Consider the following 23723-nt stretch of genomic DNA (forward strand, 5'->3'; position numbering starts at 1 on the left):
GTGATGTCATTAAAGTCCCCGTTGGAGTAATGGTCAAGTGTCCTAATACTTTTGTCCATATAGTGTATCTTCATTTTTATACATCACTTGTAGAGTCCTGCGAATTAATGTTTTGTACAAAGGGTGAGATTATTTCAGTTGTTTCTGATATTAAAAAAAAATAAAGTTTGTAAAAAAAAAAAGAAAAAGAAAAAAAAAGCTTCAATATCTTAATGCCAATAGAGAAACTGCTTTAAACTAGTCTTACTTCAAGAGAAAGGCTCGAAACATTACGGGAAACTGAACTGGGAATAAGTGGAAATCTCTCACTCTCCCCCATTTGCATAATAAGACATGAAGGCTGAATCTGAGATGAAATGACTTGAAACATCAGATTTTTTTGCAGAGAGCTGCTTCAATCATGATCATGAATAAGAATAACTTTGATATGGAATTGAAAAGTACACTCTTTTTTTATGCTGCATATTGAACTTAATACAAAAGGAAAGGGGAATGCATGCCTGGAATGATGTTTGACTTAACAAGTGTCAAACACAAAGTGAATAAGCTAACGTCACATTTGCTTCCTTTTCCATATTTCCAACAAATTGGTTTACATGGACACTGATTTTAACAGGACTGTGATGTGCACAGACGCTTTCCAAGATCTCATTAGTGCCAAGACTTTTTTTTGCCTCTCCCTTGGATCTTTCACATGAACAAGACATCTCTTAAGAAATGATCATTTCAAAACAAACAGTTACATATACCAAAGGGAAATCTGCTATAGATTTATATCGTTAGTGCTCACAGCATCACCTGTGGTCCCAGCAGAAGCAGTTCATGTTGACGTCTGCAGCGTTATGTATGCAAAGAAGCGGGTTCCATATAAAAATCTGATAAAAGGAAGAGCCAAGGCTATGAAGAGACCTGAGAGACATCGTAGTCTATGATGAGCTGTTTGATGTACGAGAGTTTCTCATGGAGATATTCACAGCGTTTCTTCTCTTCCCGGTAGCCTGGGAACTTCTGTGGAGAGAAGATAAATCTTTTTCAATGATTAGGTTTTCCCATGACTGCCATTAACATATTCCCTTGCTCTCAACAAACATTTTCCCTCAGCCAAGTGATAGATATACCTGAGCATGAGAAATCAGAACTGATGATGCAGAGGTGGAAATAAAAGGAACCAAGTACAGGACAATTACAGAATTTAGCTCCAAGGTGCAAACCTGTTCACAAGCTAGTCTACTTTTAAAAACATTTTAAGCATGATCTTGACTTTTTAGTAGATCCCTCCACAGCTTTCTGCTCCTTAATACTTAGTTCTAATTTTCATTTGCTTTGATATCAGTCATGCACATAGAAAGGAAAATCTGCACCAATCATTTATGTAATGCTATATACTAACCACAGACAGTTAAAACATACGTCAACAGATTTGTAAGTAGTCTTGAAGCACAGTGTCTGAATTATTAAGCCACTGATTAAAAGTTACTTCAAGAAGAGAGTTACTTTTAGGCTCAAGTCAGTTCATATTGCTTTCCATGTGAATGTTGCAAAACTCAAATAATCTGTCACACATACTGCTATAGATGGGACTGTGTCTCATATCATTACAGGGTCCACAAAAAATATCAGTCTTTGCTGTGGTATGAAGTTACTGCATAATGAAAGATTCAAGTGTAGTGAATCAAATCCAGGAAACAACAAAATAACTATTAATAACTAAATGTTTCACTTACCTTTCGATACTTGTTGTACTTTTCTAGTATTTGGTCTTCCATTATCTAAATAGTACAAAACACAATAAAAAAAAATCTTAGTTTAAGTGAATGAAGACAACTCAGCAATGCACACCATGTATCGAATCAGATCTAACTGTACCTTATATTCTGGTGTGCCAGGAGACAAACTTTTGATCTTGGAACCAAGCTGAACAAACATGTGAGTTATGGTGGCGATCCGGGAGTGAAGGTCTTTGTATTCATCATACTCTGCACAGAAATCCTGCTGGTACCTCTGCCGTTGCTCCAAACTCATAATGGTGCCATATGTGCTACAGGGACATGCACAAACACTTATACAGTTAATGATGAGGCCATAACGGCTAACACCACAGACAGAAATCACACTGCTCAATTTAATCAGCCTTGAAAGCATAATGTTTTCTTTATGCTTTCATCTGTTGCATAAGACTGATTAAATATCTGACAAATTTCAGCAGTCATGTTTTTTCCATTTACTAAGACCTAATATTTTGCTAAAAGAAGGCCTCTTATTAAACACAAGGAACCTCTGTCTGCTTGTTTGTCCTCTGAATCTCTAGAACTGTTCACCTGACTTGGCCAATGCTGCCGGGGACCCAAATGCAGCAATTTGAACAAGTGACATGTTCAACGTTAATACACTTTGAATAACAAAGTGAACAACGCTCTGTACAACAGTGGCAGTGAGGCTTCAGAGCGAGATACATACTCAGAGATGAGAGGAAAGACAAACAGTCAGAAAAATAAGAGCATGACAGTAAAATAATTGCAAGTGGTTTGCTCTAGAAACAGAGAAGCAGACAGTGAAAAACCTTGGTGGATAGCTATCTCAAGGAGATTGAATTGAAAGCAACTAGACTTGGTTAGCATTCGGCACACCCCTGGGTTACTTTGCAGAAGTGTCAGGAGTTTAGGATGCTAAATAATAAATGTACTATGTGCATCAGGGCAGCAGCAGAACACAGTCAGCCACCTAAAAGAAGACACAGCTCAAAAAATCATAGTAAGTTTAATATATCTTAATATCTTTTATGTCTACCTCTCTAAAGCCACCACACTCCAATGTCCTAAATGTTTCTTCACTGGCCACAAGTAATTTCTACAGTGATGCTGTTAAGGTTGGATAACATAACAACATGTAAAGAAAGCTGCAAGCAGAAGTACCAAAGGCCGAACAATCAGCCTGCTATGAACAGGCATGTTTTAAATGGACACTGCATTAGGTGCCTCAAATTTGCCTAATTTTCCTTTTCTTTCAGTGTAATACCTCTTTTTAACACAAGGTAGCAGCACAAGACCACACAATGTCATTCTGCTCCAGCCCCTATTCACCACAACTGGGGACATTTGTTTTTACTAAACACATATTACATTAAAACCAGATATGTTTAAACAATAGCAATAGATACAACACAAGTGAATATGATAAAAACAACAAACACTGTATGCCCTGACAGCTGAAAAGGACTGCTTCGTGTGCATGTTTAAGGCCACTCTTTGTTCTCAGCACATTTTAACTGTCAGTATATCTTAAATGTGAAGCTATGCCAAGTGATACAACATGGAACTGTCATAACAAAATGATTTTATAACATGTTCACACTCACAGTACATAATCTGGCTTCTCCTCAGAGGCTGCAGCGTTGATGATGATATCAGGATCTGGAATAAAAGAACCAGAAAAAGGAAATTACATTAGCTCCAGTTGAGTCAATGCAGTCATGACACTTTGTCATTGTCTGAATGTTAAGCAATGTGTTTTTGTTTTGTTTGTGTGCCTGCCTGCCTGCCTCTGTGCAGACTAGCTAAGAGCTTGAGGGTATCAGGAGACATGTCAGCTTAGAGACCTAAAGCACTGCTCGAGCTGTTGTTGAGTCAATCATAACACGCTAAGGACTCAAGAGAGCAGGCTTAAGGGAGCGAACACAGACATGCTTGTGAGATAATACTGTATACAAGGTATAAACGGTCACTCAGAAAGACCTCACGCATGATTACCACTGGTCATCAGCTCAGAGTATGTGCTCTTAACTGGTATTTGTAGAGGAGAAATAACAGTTTGACAGTGTTTTGGAGATGGGCCCACTACCATGTATTTAGACATATTACTTTTTTGCTTCTGACTATTTTTGCTTTAGTATTACATCAAACTCCAAATGAGTCAGCCTGTCACTCTGAAGTCAAGATGACTCACAAAAGGAGGACAAACCTTATCCTGAAATATAATATAATAGGTCTCCGGAGACTCACCCTCCTCATCACTGCAGGTTTCAGGATGTAATCAAACAACATAAACGGAAAGGAGGCTAACATCAGTCATGAGAAAAATCTGCATTAAAAGTGCCTTACTGTCAAGTTTGTCTGGTTTTTGCTTGAGATCAGGACTCGTCTCTAACCATTCGCTGCCCGTGCTGTCTTTTAACCTCTCCCGCTCCTTGTCTTTGTGCTTTTTAGATTTCTTCTTCCTGTGCTGGCTGTTGGCGAGCTGCTGGTGAGCACAGTCAGAGTCATCCTGTGGTGGCTGGTAGCTGCTTACTTTGGGCTCTTGCTCTCTGCTCTCTGAAACAGGTGTGTCAGAGGTGCTAGACAGAGTGCGCATTAGAGGAAATCCACTGTGGCCCCCTGGTAAGCCATTTTGGTTTACAGTATGATTACTTGTCCGTTGAAACTCAGTCTTTGTGTGGAAACTGGGGTTGAGGGTAGGAGTTGCAGCATCATGTCCTTTATTGTTTAAGAGTCCGTTTACTGTTGGCTGCTGTTGTAACCTCTGGTCAGAAAGTCTCTGTCTCTTAACAGCTAGCCTTTCTAGTGAGTCAAAAGGCACGGGGCGTTTCTGGGGAAAAAAGAAGAAAAAGAAAGAAATGAACTTTTATCACCCATATCAAGCATGTCACAAAACCACAGAGACAACCCACGACCTGTCAAAGTACCATTTACAACCTTTATTTTAACGGACTTCATCTGTACAGTATAACAATCAACAGTCATCAAAAGCCAAAAAGTCAAAGACAATGTATGACATATACTAATTTACACAGAAAACATTATACATATTATAACAAATAAGCACTAGGATAAAGACAGATTTCACATTTGTTCAAAGTAGCAATGTGGCTATTTACCACTGCAGGATTTTTCACTGTGCTGTGCTGTAGTGTTGCATCCTCTGAGGTCTTCAGTGTTGACACATTTGCTTGAAGATTTCTTGATTGATGGCTGACTTGTGGCTGCAACTTCCTGTTAAACAGAAGGAAAGAACAAGGCAATCTGCAGATGAGACAAAAACATCACCAGTGTACTAATTTAGAAACTAATTCAAATTGTGTCACTGCAAAGTTTTGTGGATTTAAAGGAGAACTAATAAAGCTGAGAGAGAAAAGGAAACAGATTCTTCGTGCAGCAGGTTTCTGAGTGCTGATTAGCACCTACACTGTGATGTGAAGGACTGAAAATATGTGGAGGAGAGAGGACAAGTTGACGGATAGAGATCGAAACTTGTGCCTGCCTAGAGCTGTGAGAACAACTGTACCTGAACAAAAACTTTTCCTGTCCAATTACTATTATGACAGGAAGAAACACCATATAACACTTAATATTTAAAAGGGAAGTGCCTCTTGTATAAACATCCCAGACCAGATAAGTAGGCTTTTAGGTAGATATGATTATAAGCTTGCTGTGATGGCAGAAAAGGCCTCCACACTTGGTGCAGCTTGTGTCTCTGACCCACCTGGCCAGCAGCCTGCTGACCAGCTGCCTCTCCTCGTCGCTGTAGCCTGGCCAGTCCCTCTGCACATGCTTGTAGAAGTCATCCCTCAGCAGGTAGCTGCTGTCTTTGGGATTCACTTTTGCCACCTAAAATACAACATAGTACATGGTGTTACTTTGAATTCCCATGAAATGCACCAGAGCACACAGCTAAACCACGAACTGCTCATTTAAGTGATGATCACTGTGAGTGAACCCTTTCACATTGTCACAAAGTTTTCAAATTGTCATTTGATACACAGTTATGAAAATATCAATTATAGCTGATGTCCATTAATGGGTTTATTATGCCTGCAGTATCTTCATAATCATGCATATATGTCATGTTTCTGAACATGCACTCATCTGTTGTGTACAAATTCAACTAATGACTCATTCAGAAACATTCACATGTATTTATCTAGATTGATAAATATTATTATTTTGATATGATTTTATTGCTCTAGCAAATCAAAATTACACTACACTTTTCTTCCAGGTGGGTTTGCTGTTTTAAGTGGTAACATTTTGTGACACAATAATGTAATAAGGTCCAAACATTCTAACAAAGACATGGTCTCAAGCTAGAGCTAAAAAGTAATTTTGCAATATAATAAATCCCCTTCTAATTTCATGTACAATAAAATTCACACTTATTACATCACACTTATATTTGGACTGGTTCCAAACTTGAGTCATCAGGACAAACTGACCACCATTTTTACAGAAATGATTGATTCTAATCCAACAGAATGTTATAATAAGTAATAAGTAAGTCAGACAGTAACACTGTCACTAACTAGAGTCCCAGAGGTGATGAAAGTGGCACATCCACTTTCCCATGTTCCCATCTGCGACTCCCAGGCTGCAGCCTCATCTCTAATCTCATCAGACTTTGTCTACAGACATCTATCTTTCTGGGGGCCTTCTGACAGAGTGGCTCGCCCCACTGCAAACACAATCTCTGCAGAGACAATTACAGCATCGACCTAATTGCACACAAGCACTGGCACAAAAACCATATGCATGCATACACATCAACAAGCAAAACACAGACACACACGCACATCAGTGAGGACAGAGCAAACATCATTTAGGAATTACTCAAAAATGTATACAGGAAAGTCACATAAAGTAAATGTTTTCAAATTAGATAAAGTTCAATTAAAGCACAGCTGGCCCCTGGCTTCTTGCAGTATGTGATTATATGACCAAATATAGCTTTATCTTGATTTGTTAGTTTTGAATGGAAATGATGGTGTGAAACATTGGTGCTGATTGCTACTATATTACGAATGAATGCAGTTCTGCGCATTCTCTCAGAAAAACACTCAAAGCAATGATTTCTTTTTGATGGTGTTAAGATAATTTCAAAGTTCAATGGCTGTCAGCAACACCAGTGTTTATATGTTGGGTTTTCAACATCCACAGTGGGTTTATAGATGTGTATCAGGGTGTTCAGGATTGGACAAGTCATATAAATGTCCAAACCTATGGGTGCACACCAACTGTGCATGATGAAGCTGAGTGTATGGCATGTTTAAACATATACAGTGTGTGTCCATGGATGCATGCACATGCATGCAGACAGACAGGAAGGCAGGCACGCACTCTATTTCTGCATACCTCCTCCAGTATGGCGCCCAGCTCGGCCTTGTCTTTGGGGCCGACTCGTTCTCTTTCCATCCAAAGCAGCAGCTCCGGTTTCCTATAGGGTTTGAGAGCTAGCAGGTGGATGATGCGCTCCCTCAAGGACTTCTGGATCGGCGTGGCCATACCACCATTCCTTCGGTTGTTGGTAGACTGTTTATAGTGGCTGCTGTCTGATGCAGACAGAGGAGTTGGCCTCTTCTGGAACTTCACACATTTACCTAAAAACACAAAAAGTTAATAGTCATGATGCATTTTGTATTTTATATATATATATATATATATATACATATGTGCGTGTGTGTGTGTATAAATATCTAATATGTGTAAAATATTTATTGATAGAGAGACTTAAACTGCACTTTATTGAAACTAATCTCTAAGCCCTTAACAAGGAAAACAGGGCAAAAGGATCTCAGTCTCATCATCACGCATTAATAAAACACTTCATGTGACAAGAGTTAAAGGCAGCAAGATTTTACAACCCTCACCACTGCTCTTCCTTTTCTCAAGAGTGTCCATAATCTCGGGGTTGCACTGAAGAAACATTCATGAAAACATATTCTGACCTTTACTGGCAGATAACACAAGCATGCTGGCATGCAGCTATTTGTCTTCAGATATAAACACCCCGTTGATCATTGCTTACATCTCTGCTGCAGACCGATGGGGAACGTTAGAGCAGAGAAAGCGGTCTCTGTGTACTAATCCCATTACAGGTTAATCTGTTCTTTGAAGGTCAGAGTGGGGCAGAGGTGCAGGAAAAAAGGCTTTCCTTTCAACTACAAAAGTATAACGTTCTATCAAGTGATGACAACTCTGCGCATTTTCATTACTCTACCAGCAGCCATGAATCACAACAATACACAGAATTATGTAACAAGCGTGGTGTTGGATGCATGGCGTGTCACATGCATGCTCAGCAGGATCTGGAAGGCCAACTAATATGCACTGTGTTCATGAGTACCTCCTGAGGCTGAAAGAGGAACGTAGAGCACAGTTATTAAATACTTCCCTCTGGGCATGTATGTTGCCAAGTCATCTTCACTTGAAGACCTGATGTTGCACAATCCATACAGTCTACATTTGGCCTGAACCAGTTAGAGTTATTGCTCCCCTGGAGCTCCAGTACTAACACAGGGGTCTAGAATCATGCCAAGGAACAATATTGCACAACCATGGAAAAGAGAAAAGACAAAAAAGAAAGTAACTCACTATGACAAGTCTCTTGTCATATGATTAATATGCTGTACACTACCCCTGATGATTAAGATCTGAGAATACACAAAAAAAGAAATACAAATGCCTATGACTATGTTTTTACAGCTTTATCACTTTATCAGAGGGTTGTTATGGTTATAAAAAAAAAGAGCAAGCCCTTTCTGCACAAGCTTATGACACCACACTGCATGAGAATTAAGTTTGCTAAAAAAAAATTAAATAAAACAGAAGTTACAGGCCTACGGAGCTAATATTTCATTTTTCTGCGCCAAGTTATATAGATGCAGTCCAGTCACTTCTACACTTTCCAGTGGTATAACCTGGCTTTGAATCTTTAAATTGGCTTATTACCTCTGAAACGGTGGTTTAAAGATAGAGGCTGCTGAATTTGACCAATCTTCCAACTTTGCCAACACAAACGTGAGAGGAAAAACTAGACAGAACAATAAACTGGTGACCGAAAGACAAAAAGGTACAAAATAATAAATATGAGAGACGGCTTAGCTTTTAGTCTTAACTGTAACCATATACAAAGCTTGTACATCTGGTTTCATTACACATCAAAACAGGATAATATCTGTCTCTCTTAAATAAGTGAATACAGCAGTATTTTCTCATGGGAAGCAAATTTTTCCATTACTTTTATAGGTGCTATTATTTTTCTATTTTTATTTTTACATGCAATCATTGTATCTACGTTCAATTTGCTGATCCCTCTCCAAGCTTAAAGCCGCTTGGTCTCTCCCTTTGAAAATCTGCACATGCATCATCCTCTGATCCTCTGGTTTTGCTTCACAGGCACCTCTAGTCCATTCTTACTTGGATGTGTGGCTCCAGGTTTGATCTCAATGGCAGAGCGGCTCCAACTGTCCTTCTCCACCTGAGACATCCTCTCACGGGTCATCTGGTAGGAGTCGTCAGTGGCACACACTGTGATCTTGTCCTGGATGATGCCTTGACCTTCCAGCAGTTCGCGGCCATCACTGCAAAACAAAAAACACACCGCCGTTAAACCGCGGGGCTTTCTGCTGGCTGTGCAGTCGAGACATAATGAGACATAGTCCTATAAACTAACTTAGAGCAGCATACCGACATTCACTCCACGCGGCATAAAGTGGCTTTGTGGTTGAAGCTGGCTAAATCAGGTCTATGGTTACTGTATGTTATGTCACAGGCTAGGTATAGCTCTGCAGCCCGCTACATGTGAGAAAGCCAGATATCCTGGTTCACAGCAGGGCAGAGCCTGCGGAAAACCACTAGGATTAGCTTGGCTCCAGCAAGCACACTTGCAAAACAAGGATAATCTTGGACAAAAGTAAAAAGTTTTAATTCACAAACCTGTGCTGCATTAAGGCTGTAAATAAATCAAGGATTTACCGTGGTGACAAATTCAGTTTTCTCCAATTTTCTTTTAAAGCTGCCTTTTGTGCTGATCTAATTTTCATTTTCACAGCACAACTACATATGTAGCCAGAAATAATTTCTGCTCTTCATCCCCTGCATATCAAAACAAACGTGGGGGCAGAGGGAGCAGGACCTCGCCCTCACGCTGTTACGCTGTTTCTCTTGGCTCCAGCAGCTGACTGGAACCAGAACGAGTTTAAGTTCAGACCACAGTTAGCCATGTGGCAGCAGGAGACAGCAACAAAGCATAACCCTCAGTTTCCAAGCATATCCTCTCCATAAACAAGGCATCACAGGTCTCAGTAATGAGAGGGTCAGCCCAGAAATATACAGGAAATTACAACTGCCCCATCCTGTGTACAGCAAGCAGTCTCTCACGATGCCCTGGGAGATGTGGGCACACAGAGAGCTGAACGAACGAACATGGGGTCAGATGTGCCACAATAAGCAGATCAGATCAAAAACTTGATTCTACAATTTCTGTGACCGTCTAAGCAAATTAATCTTCAATTAACAGAGATGGCCAAGGAGAGATTTTAATAGATTTTAAATGATTTTTTAGATAGTTTTCCCTGAGGCAGGATCTGGAATCAGGATAAAGCAGAGCTTGGTTTGAAATGTTTAAAAAAATAAATCTTGAATTGCTCTTTAACGCAAAGACATACAGTACGAGAAAATAAAAAGTTTCAACCAATGTACTCCATACCCTGAAACATATTGATGGATGCAGTCGAAGCTGGCTTGAGGCTGGTCTTTGCTGTCACTGGATAAGTAGAAGGAGAAGACACGAAGGGCAGAAGGTGACTCTGGTGTGGGAGTCGGGATCTTGATGTACTGGGAAGAAAATAGAAGAAAGTCAGATTTCACTCGAAAGCACACCAGCCAGTAAACATAAACAGAGAGATTACTGGAAAACTGTTGCATGCACTTAGCATACAACAATACACCATGTTAATGGTGTCAGTTTCCCTGTCTGTGTTTCTAGAATGCTTCTGTCTGTAAAGCAGGCTATGGGTATATGACCTAAGAAAATGGCTATGTTGTTGTCACAGGCTGTTTCTCAGCTAGTTATTTTACTTGTCAGTGTTATCCTTAAACCTCTTGAGTTCATGCTTGTTCTGCCATCTTCCACGTGCACCTATCATCTTATTCTAGGGAAAAGCAATTATCTAATCACCAGAATTTCAGAGACACTCTGTGATGCCAAATGCATTGTAGCCAAGAGCACCAGGCCATCAACCCTTTTGCAATCAACATAAATCAATAAAGCTTATTTATATTTTCACAGCTTAACAGCTCACTGCAAAAAGCAGACAAGAAGAAAAGTTCACCCTAAAATAACACTAAAAGTCAAACACTTCAAAGCCATGCCAGTAATGGGGCTAACAATAAACATACAGTTTGTAAAAAAGAAAACGTCACATGACCTTTGAAGTTGAACTGATTTATCCCCTTTGAGTACAGATGTACTCAACAAATGTGATGGCTGTTCGCCCAGCAGATTAGGAGATATCTTGTATGTTGAGATTGCATTTTGACCTGATGATGGTACAAGAGGAAAGCTTGTAGAGTTTCCAAAAACTCTCTCCGAAGGGCTTGAATGTGTTCTATAAATTTTATAGCCATCCGAGGATCAGACTTAGAGAGATTTCCTTGGTGGAAAGTCTGGTCTGATGCTTGCACAAGAGGAAAGGTCAGGGGTTCAACAAAAACATTAATGTCCTTCTACTGAGGAAGCTGAATACACACAGAAAATGCACAACAATTTGCTGCAGACCACAACATATAGCGACTGACCAACCAACACTGACACCAGAGATAAAGGTAATACACCTGTCACCATACAGTATGTCATATCTACCACATGCCCTCTTAGGCCCTCTTCTCATAAGGATAAACTGTGCGAAATGTTCCCATTAAATGAAATTCATCGTAACTACCTTTAAAAAGGATTGAAAAACACTGACAGCAATCCACCACCTGCACATCTTGTTTTCAGAGAATCTCAGTGCAGACTCGCGTGTGAAAATACCATGAGTAATGCACACATGCACACATAAAAGGACCTAGAGTGAGACTCTGTGCCGCTCTGTAACTTTAAATAAATCTCCTTGGATAAACAGTGTTTTTAAGAGTCCGCTCCACTGAGGCGTCCATGAGATCTCCTGGCAGACTCAGTGGAGCGCACAAGAGCCAAGGCTGCAACCTCCAGGGCAGTCAAAAGCACACACGAACACACACAGAGACACATAATAACAGATCAGGAAAAACGAGGATCAGAAAAAAGAACCTACGATGATTTGACTGCTGAAAAAGATGTAATTGTAAGTTTCTGAAATAATTCTGAAATACTTCACTTCGCTGTTATTTAATTTAGCTTCATGGGACATTTGCATGACAGAAGCACTGCAGACGTTTTAGAGGGCACATGATTGGGACAGAAATAGACAAAGTGACAGACACTCTAGTCAGGAGCTACAGTTAAGATATTATATAAGTTAAACCTAAAAGTGAAAAGGGCCCATACACAGGGAATCCACACTGTCATCACAAGTCCTGGTGTAGCGGCAGGGAGTTCAGCTGTTTCACAGTAATCCCATTCTTTGTGCTGCAGTCGTCCTTCTTGGGCTGGGAAGCAGCTTTAAGTGATAAGTTATCATGGGGGATTTCCTCTACTTTCTCCTGTTGTGTCCCTCTGCTCCCACATTGCTCCGGTCTCCTCGTTTTTCCGATCCACTCACTCAACCATGTACAGACACTTCGCACCTGTATGTGTGCATGCAGCACTTGCATCCACACAGAAGGTACACTGGCTGGGCAGCATTATCTTGAATTTACTGTATACAGTTCACAAAACATAAATATATCACATAGTGTATTTTTGCCACTAGTAATTTAAACACAATGCAATTTAAATGAAGTGCAAGACTCTAAAACAGTAGGTATTTATTTATGTCATGTACAGTAGGATATTCTTACACCACTGTTTTTTTGTTAAAGCTGCTATTATCAATATTTTGGATTTACAATTCATCAGATGAATATTTGTCATGTAAATGTGGCTGCTTATAGTATTATCACCCCATTGCACATTGTACAGAGCATGTCTTTGAGCTCATCTTTTTGCTTTTCCAGCCTACAACGTCACTGTTCTGGCCTGCTTTCACCCCTCTCACAGTTTTCCCTTAAAACACAGCAGGCAGCTGTTTCCAGTAAAAAAAGCTCTAAAGACCCACTACACACTCCAATATGACAGGCATAAGAAGTTAGCGACAAGCTGGTGAACACAATTAATTTAGCACCCACAGAGACAGATATTTCCTACAGGAGCTGGAAACCGAAAAGTGAGAAAGAGAGTGTATATTGGACATTTGGTTGAACATAAATTTCGTTTTTGTTTTTTCCCTTAAAACTTAATTTGCAAAAAACGTGTAAACTAGTTCAAAGGGGAAAATTTCAGCGTGTTTCATTTGCTGCAATTTCAGGATGCCTGAACCGAAAAACCACTGCAGTGAATCTCTTTCAAAGGCACGTCAGACAGAGAAGGTACTTTTCAGGTGGTTGCGCAACGCAGTACAAAAATGCCCCTTCTTTCCTTGCATGCAAATTTGCATTACTGTTACAGACATAAGCTCAAGTGTGTTTCTTGGCCCATCACTGACAATTAAAGGCCACACTGTCTAACATGCAGTGCGTAGCATGTTAGGTGTTGCATGTTATCGCTGATATCTGTGTTCAGTTTTACTGCGGTAGAAAGAGCTATAGCTGAATTCATATCATGGTTCAAACTGTATCTCTCTAGGGTCTTTGTTTGCTCTTTGAAACAGCTTGTTCCATTAAAATGATTACAATGATTTGTTAATTGGAAAATCTTTTGAGTAATGGTGAAATTATTTGAATGAGTCATACTGTGTTTAAATGAGTTGGGAGGTTTCAGACCCCAACTATATGCAAGAAAAACACCACTTTAATTTTAGTGCACATTCAGTCCGGTGGCCCATTGCTTCTGTGCTGTCTTTTAAAGTCACTTCAAATGGGTTGATGCAAGTGCGCAACAAAGCAACACAGACGCTGGCTCTATTATCTTATCAGCCCGGAGCACATGTCTACACACGCAGGCGTTCACCACAGGAATTCATACAAACTACATACAGCTGAACTCTAATAGCACAGAAAGATTTCAAGCCAGCTTGCATGTAGCGTGTCTGACATAACCTATGTTTCAGTGTGTATAGGTTGAGATTATCTAATCTTTGCCTGAGGGTAATTCTTCAATGAGAGAGAGAGAGAGAGAGAGAGAGAGAGAGAGAAACATATTGTGATCGCACCGGAGGGATTATTTCTCCCCATGGGACAACAGCCAGTGTGTGACAGAAAGTGATACATTTACTAATATTACAGTGCAACTCCTTGGCCTTCTTCATCCGTCCAAGTTACACCAACAAGTGTGTTCAGGAAATCTCCCTCTTTTTCATGTGAATGTGAAACTTTGAATCAGTTGCAAAACCAGCCAAACAGCTGGTAATTAGAGCTCCATGAAGAGTTTCAAACTACAACTGGAGACTGAAGTTTGGCAATTAGTTGCACTAAAATGATGAGTTTAATTGATTCTAATCATCAATCAATAATTAATTAATTCTTAATTCTTAAATTCATTGGAGGAACTCAAACACAACTCCTAATGTGAGCTACTAGCTTTATGCACACTGTTTTCTAAAACTTTATATGTCAGTGTTGTGTTTACAGTGTTGCCCCCAAGTGGCCAAAAAACATTTAAAGAAGGTCCAGGTAATGTATAAAGCATACTCCAGCCTCTCTTTAGTTTCATTTCATTTTAAAGTGAATTTCTTTAGTTTCTGGACCTTTGGTTATAACAAGTAATATTAAGCAGTCAAATTGTTGTAACTTCAGTTGCATTACTTTCAACTCTAATCCCCATAACAAATGAACGCAGCATCTTGTGAAGAGGAATAGAGCCATGGCTTAAGTCCATTTGGCTACACTGAGAAAGCTGACCTTTATAATCAAAGGTTCACTGTCCACCTGGCAAATGCTGCTCACACAGACAACAATACAGACAGATGGTGAAGAGCTTTATTGCTTGTTCACTTACACTGAAATGAAACTTTCAAGTACACTGATCATTTGTGGGAGGTATTAGGACAGCAGAAAGAGAAAGCATGGCAGAGTGATTTGGACACTTGCCATTGCACAGGAGCACAGTATCACAGCCAATATTTAAAATGCAGTCCCAAAATTATGTTTTGTTTTTTTTTTTGAAGCATTAGTTTTTATCAGTGCTGGAAAGCCTGTGAGCTCACACACTTCTATTTGAGGATGAGCTGCAAATGCAAAGCTCTTGTAGGTGAAAATTAAATGAATTCTGACACAAAGCCTGTGGCACTCGAGTCAGTGAAGAGATCACCAGAAGACATTTCCTCCAATCTTCTCCACAGTAACAACAATTAATAATTTATAGACCCTGTGTTCATTGGATTGTGCTGTGTGCTGTCACACAATTCCAGCTGTTGCAAATGCCCAGTCATGCAGTGCACCCAGGAGCCCACGATGGCATTTATCCAGTGATGGCTGCTCATATGACCTCCATGGACAGCCTTCTAGATCCCTGCAGTGCAAACTACAACAAGCACTCTCTCACACAGCCGCTGGGGCCTGAACCAAAGCCCAGCACATTGGTCTGAGAGGCGCACATGGCAATTCAAACCCAGTGAGGTGCTTCAACTGACCACGAATAATGAAATATTTATTATCTTCCTTTCAAGTAAAATATTCAGGGAATCCATGCATTGCTTCTGATCTTTGTGATTCGAATTAAGCACAACTAGAGGAACAAAAGGAACATAAATACTTACCAAGGTGGTTAAATACCCGTGCTAGCAAGCGTCCACACTGACAAAATTAATGTAATAAAAATGGTCCGACACTTGGAAGTGATTTACAACCTCAGTAATGCTCACTGACCCCCATAGACCATGAGGCAAAAAGGTTTCAACGTGTAATTCATTGTTTGAACCCAGCGCATGGCCCTGGTGCCTACTAACTTCACATATTCACCCCGAGACAAGACAGTCTTATCCCTGAACCTACCAGTCACTCTCCACATTCCCACTTCTCATGCTAATTAATGCAGCCAAGGCAGTCCAGCTTGTTCTGTCTTTTCAATGATTCCTCCTTTGTATTTGTCAACAAAAAACATCAAGCTTTTACTGTGTACTGTCTGTCCGTCTGTCTTTTTCATTCGATTCCATCAATCTCTCTGGCGGATGTATGCCCGCATGTCCATCTGTTTTCTCTACAAGCTTACAATACTTTCTGAAGCAATTGTTTCCACTTGTCCGACAGGCTTCCTTCCAGTTTTGTAATTTCCATCAACATCAGAGCAAAATAAAATTGTCTGATGGCTCACTGGATATGCATATGTTGGTGGCGCACATATGAATTCAAGCAAATCACATAAAAGTAACACGAAGTTGATCCTTTTCCCCCATAAATTTCACCATTTCAAATGCTGGTATGCCCTGAACATAAAATAATAATAATAATAATAATAATGATGGTGTCATTTGTCCCACCCTAACAGGTGCAACCAAGCTCACAGTGCTGTGAGGGGGCCTGTGGGTGTGCACCCCGTAAAACAGGATGAAATTACTGGAGATTAAAAAGCAAGATCACAGTGCTCTCACACAGGAGTGGAAAATTTCTTGTACGGTGAACTTATTTTTCTCCTTCCAATTCACACATGCACACCCCTCAGGCCAACCTTTCCAACATTTTTGGTCATGATCTTGTTTTATTTATCATCTTGGAAAGTGCAATAAGAACAAATGTGATGAAATTTCAACTTTTCAACTTGACCTAATCTTGAAAAAATTAGTAAAAGAAAATGGAAATGAACGCACATTTCCATTCAGTATGGTTATGTGATTATTAGGAGTTTGTCCAGATGAAAGAGTCAGTCTTTCAAGTGCAGTTTACCACATTTTGCTTTGATGGATACAACTTCCACCTCAACAGAACATTTTTTTCAAATTTTCTGAGATTCAGTCTTTTGTGCAAATTGAAAAGAGCATAAAAACAGGTAGATGGAAGCCCACCAACTGACTCAACCCACCCAATGAATATAATATCATCCACCACTATGGGAGAAAATTCATGCCAAGAAGATTTCTGTGATATTCATGTGACTGCATATGTACACAACACAATAATGAAATATGTTTTAAAATGAAACCATTTCAAATACTGAGTGGACAAATTAGGGAAATGATTTTCGTTTTTTTTTTACTCTCCCTGTTCCATCCTCCCACACCGCCGCACATCCCAACACTAATCACCGCTAATCTTATTGTTGTTAATTGGGTTGTGATTCCTTCAATTCCAAAAGTCCCGTTAATCTGTTTACAAGACATGCGGTGATCGAAGTCTTGCCTTAACGTGAATAAAATGCAATTATTAATGTTGTAGTGTCATACACATTTATTATTCTTATGATCCATTATTTATTCTCTTTTTTATTGTTCTTCTCTGTTACAAAATAATTAGATGACTTTTTATTGAAATGTCCATCTGACAAGTATTTGCCAAAAAAAAAGAAAAAAAGTCAGTCAGCAAGCTGAAGCTTTGACACAGTAAAAGTCAGAATGTGTGGCGAATATGTGACGCTACCTTAATGAGCCACAGTTCACTCTCAACTGTCATAAATGTCTCCACACGTAGAAGACGCAGGACGGGAGAGGCTCATTTTCCTGAGTTTATCAAACTATAAAGTCGATTGAACAAAAACTGTGAGAGACTGCTGTCGGTGTACAGGGCTTATGTTTCCTGCTAGCTTTTGGTTGAATGTGGGGTCTGGGTGTAGATCTCATGCAGGCTATTGTTTCCACATCCTCTGCAGCCTGAGTAATGGCCTTCTGAAAACAGGCTATCTTTTGTTCTGGCCTTCTCGGCTCCAGAGTGGGATGCCATGGCACTGCTTCCCCTTTCTGGCTGATAGGAGGAGAGGGGGGAGGTGCAGGAGGAGGAGGAGGAGGAGGAGGGAGTGAAACCTGTCGCCACCACTGCTGTTATCAGCAGGAGGCAAGTCACTTTGAACCAGGTGCGAATGCAAACTCTGTGTATGTGTGTGAGTGTGTCTGTGTTAATCCAGTGTGAGCACAGACAGACTCAGCTCCAGCTCCTCTCACTACTGCCACTCAAAAGGCTGAGGAGGGAGAAAGGCCAAAGTCTAGCGATCAGTCAAACATCTCTGCCACTGGCTTAGAGAGACAAACACACACTCTGACAGACAGACAGACAGACAGACAGACGGACAGACAGCCAACACCCTGGTCTTCACCACACTCCAGTAAACACTACTTCTCATCATCTCATCGCAAACAAGAGCCAAATCGTTCCCAGGGCCACAAGTTGACACATGCCATTTAAGACAAGTCCCCTCCACAATGAAAGACAGTGATACAAAACAGAATGTGTGTCTGTGTGTCTGGTCGAATAGAGAACAAGGGACAAGGGACAGAGCCACATGCATAGAGAGAAACTAGAGATTTTGTGCGCGATTATGATCCCAAACGCAGTAAGTCAGTGCTTGAAGCTACGCGACGTCTTCTCACAAGCTGAGTTCCACATGCTGGCACTGGGTGATTAATGTGGCTGCCTTAAGTGGGAGACAGTGCATGTAATCAAGCCCCAGCCTGTAATCACCTCCTTCTCCTTTTCATTTGCAGTTTCACAGACGGACAGAGCTCCTGCAAGAGCTGTGAGCTCCACTACTGGGGGAGAGGACGTTTGTATTAAGGAGGAGGAGCGAGGATACGAAGGGAGCTGTGCCGCAAGCATCCCCCAAAATTTCCCCCTCCAATGCCAAGAACGATATGTCTCTGGCAGGTGCCCGAGGGCTGAACTGTCAACTTCAACAAATTGTGGGTCACTGTGTCTGACAAAAGCCCCTCCTTCGCTCTCCCCACGCTAGGTGGTATCTTCCACAGAAAGCTATGTTTCCACACATGCAGGGCCATACCATGACATGTGTTTGGAGTTGGGGGGTGAAACAAGTGCCCTTTAATGCCTCATTAGCTTACGACGTGTATTTTCTCATTAGGAAATTAGACGGGACAATTTCCTCAACGTGCCAAGATGTGCTCCATATCTCCAAGCTGCTTAATCGGACAGAGAACACATTTTCCTACAGCCGCTAATGGATCTCAGAGGGCCCCTTCGTCTCGCACATGCACAAGTTCACTAAATAAATACATAATCTGGTTGGTGCACAAGAGTTTCATTCTTGGCTTTTTAGAAGAAAAGGGAGCGAGCCATAACCACCAGTGTTTAAAACATCATAATCCCTCAACAATCCCCCCTTTGTGGACACACACTGATTAACATAATGCGAGAGAAAACAACACACACAACAGGTGACACACATAACTTATACAGTATACTGGAGAGATTAGCGAAATGCAGAGAACGCACTTTTGCAAGTGTGCTCACATTCTTAATAGTCCTACATTTTTCCACGTGGTCTTAAGTACTTTTTAATTTTATGCTTCAAGATGATTTGTGAGCAAATGAAGAGCACATTTTTGAAGTGCTTTATGATGCAGTCACTTGGATAATCAGACAGTTTTTATACCTTCTTCTTTGATAATTCAGATTCTACTGCAATGGAAGTAACATCAGCATTTCCCTTTGTTTAAAAGTCTAGACTTGTTCATGGTTAAACAACTAAATGTTTATGATGGAAGATGTTTGTAGTGTTTTCCATTTTATTCTCTACTCCATTAGAGCCACAGCAGGGAGGTTTCCACCATGTTGGGCACAAACACACCCTCAGGGCAGACCACAACACATCTGGACTGTACACAATTCATTTTAGGTGATCCAAAGACAGTGACAACACATAGCCTGCATTCCCCCGCTCATTGTTATTCAAATCAGAGGAGACAACACACAGTCAGAGAGTGACTCTGGGGATCTTAGCATAGGCAGCCTAAACACAAACACAGACAAAGAAAACCTACAGCTAAACACACAGATGTGCATAGAGAAGCACAAGAAGAGGGTCCTCGGTGGATCCACTCTGGTCCTGCCAGGCTAAGCACTCCACAATGGGCAGAGGGGGCAGGACAAGGGAAAAAAGGAGGTGGGACATGAATAAATCACGCCTTTAGGCCACACAGGACACAGCATAAACACACACAAACGCATAAAAAGAACCATCCACACCCACATTGCTGTAAACAAATTTAAGCATTTAACACATAAAAGTGCATGCATACACACACACACAAAGCGTGTAGTATACACGCACACACCCCTTCAGCACACAAGGTATGTTCTCTGTCTTTTATCACACACCGACAGAAAAAGTAGGACTCCCACCTGGGAATGGGAACAGCAGAATTAGCAGGCCAGAGTTCATGTCATCTGCCTGGCTATTACTGCAGCAAAAGTGTGCCAGTGCTACACACACTCACACATACAAAAACACACATTCACGAATGTCTGAGTCAGGCAGACAGGGAAAGCTAATGCAAACTGAAGTCATAATGCCTCACGCTGTAATCAAGAGCATTACAGCTCCTGTAATTACCTCCAAACATTCATTTGGCTAATAACTTTAGCTCTCAGTGCCACATACAGGGAGGGGTGTGAAATTCCCTGCAATCCCTAAGCTATCACAAAAACAGCAGCAGCCCAGAGAGGCACTGTGCTAATGTAAAACCTCGGATACAAGCCCAGGTCAGCACTGTGCCACATTAACACTCACTGGCGTGAAACCTTGCTGAGAAAACCATCACATAATCAATGTACATACATAACACAAAGTGTGGTGCTTTATTTTAACAGGTGGCAGGCAGCTTTGTCTTTGCTTATGGCACAGGACAAGGTCAGTAAACTGCATATCCTAAGTGTGGCTAACTACTTCTCCAGACAAGCTTACTCCCACAGCTAGACTTGTAATTGCAAAGCAAAGCAAAGCAAAACAAAACAAAACAAAAACAGCAGCTGACCAACTGACCCCTAACCTCCAACACTTGACCCAGAGGAGAGGACTGCCTCTCTTGCATGCAGCGTGACAATTTCGAAACTATTGAGAATGATGGACAGGAAGTCAAAAATGAATCCGACTGCGATCAAACCCTCTGATTTCTGAAGACTGGAAAAGGCCATTTTCCAATGCAACACTTGTACAGTTAAAACAAACTTTAAAATGGACCTCAGCTTTAGACTAAGAAGGAGCAACGCATGCTCCAATACCAGGCACACGTAGAGGGTTAATCTACTCTGGTAACCACACAAGCCCCTTTACAAAACTCACCACCACTCAGCTCATCTTGTCATGCCAGAGAGGAAGGGGGTTGCAATTCTTCCCAACCAGCCCATACAATTAGCCTGAAAAGTAAAGTATCCCCCAAGGACACAGCTGCTACTTCCTTCAGTCAAAACACACATAGTTTAGGCAGATCATGGTTCAGTTACAAACAGCATTAGTGGTCTATTAGTGTCTCAGTATATGACATATGGTAAAAACACACACATGTAGTATTAGAGTGTACTGGCACAAGGCTAATCTCTGAGTGCTCTTCATTCGACATAGCAGACCCCCTCCAGCTCTGTCAGTGTGCTGTGTGTACTTCTCCCTCCCTCCCTCACTTTCCCAGCGCCTCTCACTGACCTAACAAAGCCTCTCCACAGTCACCAGCCTGACCCAGTAACCTGCATGCCTCCTATCTGCTACAGACGACCAGCTATAAGCTCCCATCTGAGCCGGACTACGGTGGGACGTGTGAGTCAAAAGCAGCTTCTCTGTAGTCGTAGAAGAAGTTACTTAGCAAATGTTCTTGTTTTTTCTTTATATATGTATATCCAAGTGTCGCCTTCTTAATATAACTTGTCATTTGTCATCCCATAATGCCGTTCCACACATTTAAACAACTTGACTTTTTTAAAGTCATTAGGACACTTATCTACTATCACTACACTCTATCTACTTATCCACTTGTTTTTTAATTGATTAGACTGGTTTTTAACAGGAATAATCTTAATGTAACTTACCCCTTGGTTTCCTTTGAAACAAATCAACGGTTTGCTCGGTAAAGACCCCTGAGATGAGAGAAAAGACAGGAAGAAAAACATGCATTTATTGCAGCGTAGTCACCCACACAAAATAGAGAGCTCTGTAATCTGTATTAGCACTGCTGTAGTGTAAGTTAAAGTCACACAGTCAGCAACGCCTGTGTGCTGTTAACGGTCTTCACTGGAGCGAACTGACTGTGAGACAAACTAGTCTTGTTGTCAGTTAGACAGATAGGCACGCTGGCACTCTGCTTTACTTTGAAGATTTCCCAGCGAACAGCTGACGGCTCCTGTTTCCCGACAGTCACAGGATTCAGCCCTGCAGTGCTGTGCAGCCATGTAGCCGACTGACTGAGGGGCAACGCGCTGAGAAGTAACTGTACACTAGTTTGAGCGACTCTCATTTTATTTATTCATACCATACAAAGACAGTTATTTACGTAAACAGAGTGGACTTAATCTAAAAAAATAAGAAAAAACAAAATAAAAACTTATAACACACGTATAATAGTGAGCTAGGTTAATACGCGCAATGGCGACACAATGTAGAAAGAAAAAAAGAAAATGCTCAGGCGACAACTTTGACAAAAGTGAATTCATCTCCAAACGCACTCGCACACTCTCGCACTCAAACACGCAGACGAGAAGAAAAGGGTACCTTGAGGTTTTGGTAAGCCTCTAGCGCTCTGATAGCCGTGTCCGTGAGCTTGACGTGGTACAGCGTCCTGTTGGGGCTGTTTTTGTTATTTTTTCCACAGGAGAGCCCATACTGGTGCTCCTGCCTGAGCGAAGCCATCGCTGGCTTTTCTCTCTGTCCCGCAATTAAAGCTGCTTTCCTCTCTCAGCTCAACACTCTCCCTGGTACGTCACGGAGTGGGCGGGGCCACCGGTGACACCAACACTGAGCACAGCTACATCTGGGCTGTATCACGTTTACTCTGAGAATAGTCTGTGTAATTTCTTGAGAATTCTTTGTTTTCCTTATATCTTTAGATTCTTGTCTCGTCTCTGCAGGATTAATCCTAATGTAAAGGGTTTATATATCCCAGGCAGTAGCACCAGTAGTTTTGTGGATGCATGCTTGTCTCATGAGTTCTCTCCATCTCTGATGAATCATTCAGCTCATTGTTTTGGTGCTACAGTTCACAGCTTGGTTTGCCTCAGCAGTCTCATGAACCTCAGCTTCAGCAGGACCGAGCAGCTGTTCTCCGTGACAAACCTCTAAAAGTCCAGAGTATAGTTCCTGCCCAACACCAAAGGACACAGTTGGTAACAAGATGGTGAACACAGTGGAGTTTCCAGCTGCCAATATATTATATAAATTCATATAGAGTATTTGACAAATGTCTGGGTTTTTTGAGTTGAAACCCACTTTTTCCACATGTTTTCTGTAGTACAAATGCCTACAGCAAAGGCAGCAATGGTGTGTGTGTGTGTGTGTGTGTGTGTGTAGGCCTGTTAATGTACTATAGTACTATAACAAAGTAAAATGTATTAGGTTTTCACAAATTTAACATAAAAGAAATTGAGAAGAGAGTGATAAAATGACTTAGCACAATTTCGAAGCAGCTAGTTGCTGTAAATCTATTTCATGTCTGTCTTTCAGTCAAATACTTAATTGTCTGGTGATTGTCATGAGGTGCTAAAAATGAAAAGAGAAACAGAACAAGCAACCGTCACAATGTGGGTCAGTTTGCAAATAATCCTCATTAGAAAAGATGCTTATCCTGAGGAGTTAATGAGCTTAGTTATCGTCATTTTTGACATTATGCCTAACTTTCCTTTTTGTCGTTGGTCCAGGTCCAACACTGAATCATCAAAGACAAGAGCAGCTAAAGGTGATAGTGGCTGCTGGGTAGA

The 23723-nt window shown here is 41.0% G+C and overlaps 1 protein-coding gene across 1 annotated transcript; it reads right to left on the reverse strand.

Annotated features, from left to right (window-relative positions):
* Positions 1–428: 428 nt before the first annotated feature.
* LOC124054103 (RNA polymerase II elongation factor ELL2-like) lies at positions 429–22721 on the reverse strand. The gene is made up of 12 exons (XM_046379801.1): positions 22522–22721; positions 21843–21890; positions 10474–10601; positions 9183–9346; positions 7119–7363; positions 5476–5600; positions 4871–4985; positions 4098–4581; positions 3356–3410; positions 1867–2038; positions 1725–1769; positions 429–1008 (listed from the first exon to the last, which is right to left on the reverse strand). Exons 1-12 carry the CDS (start codon positions 22657–22659, stop codon positions 898–900), a joined length of 1830 nt encoding a protein of 609 aa, XP_046235757.1. The 5' UTR covers positions 22660–22721; the 3' UTR covers positions 429–897.
* Positions 22722–23723: the final 1002 nt, after the last annotated feature.

The sequence above is a fragment of the Scatophagus argus genome, chromosome 1 (genome assembly GCF_020382885.2).
Source record: "Scatophagus argus isolate fScaArg1 chromosome 1, fScaArg1.pri, whole genome shotgun sequence".
NCBI classification, from domain to species: Eukaryota; Metazoa; Chordata; class Actinopteri; family Scatophagidae; genus Scatophagus; species Scatophagus argus.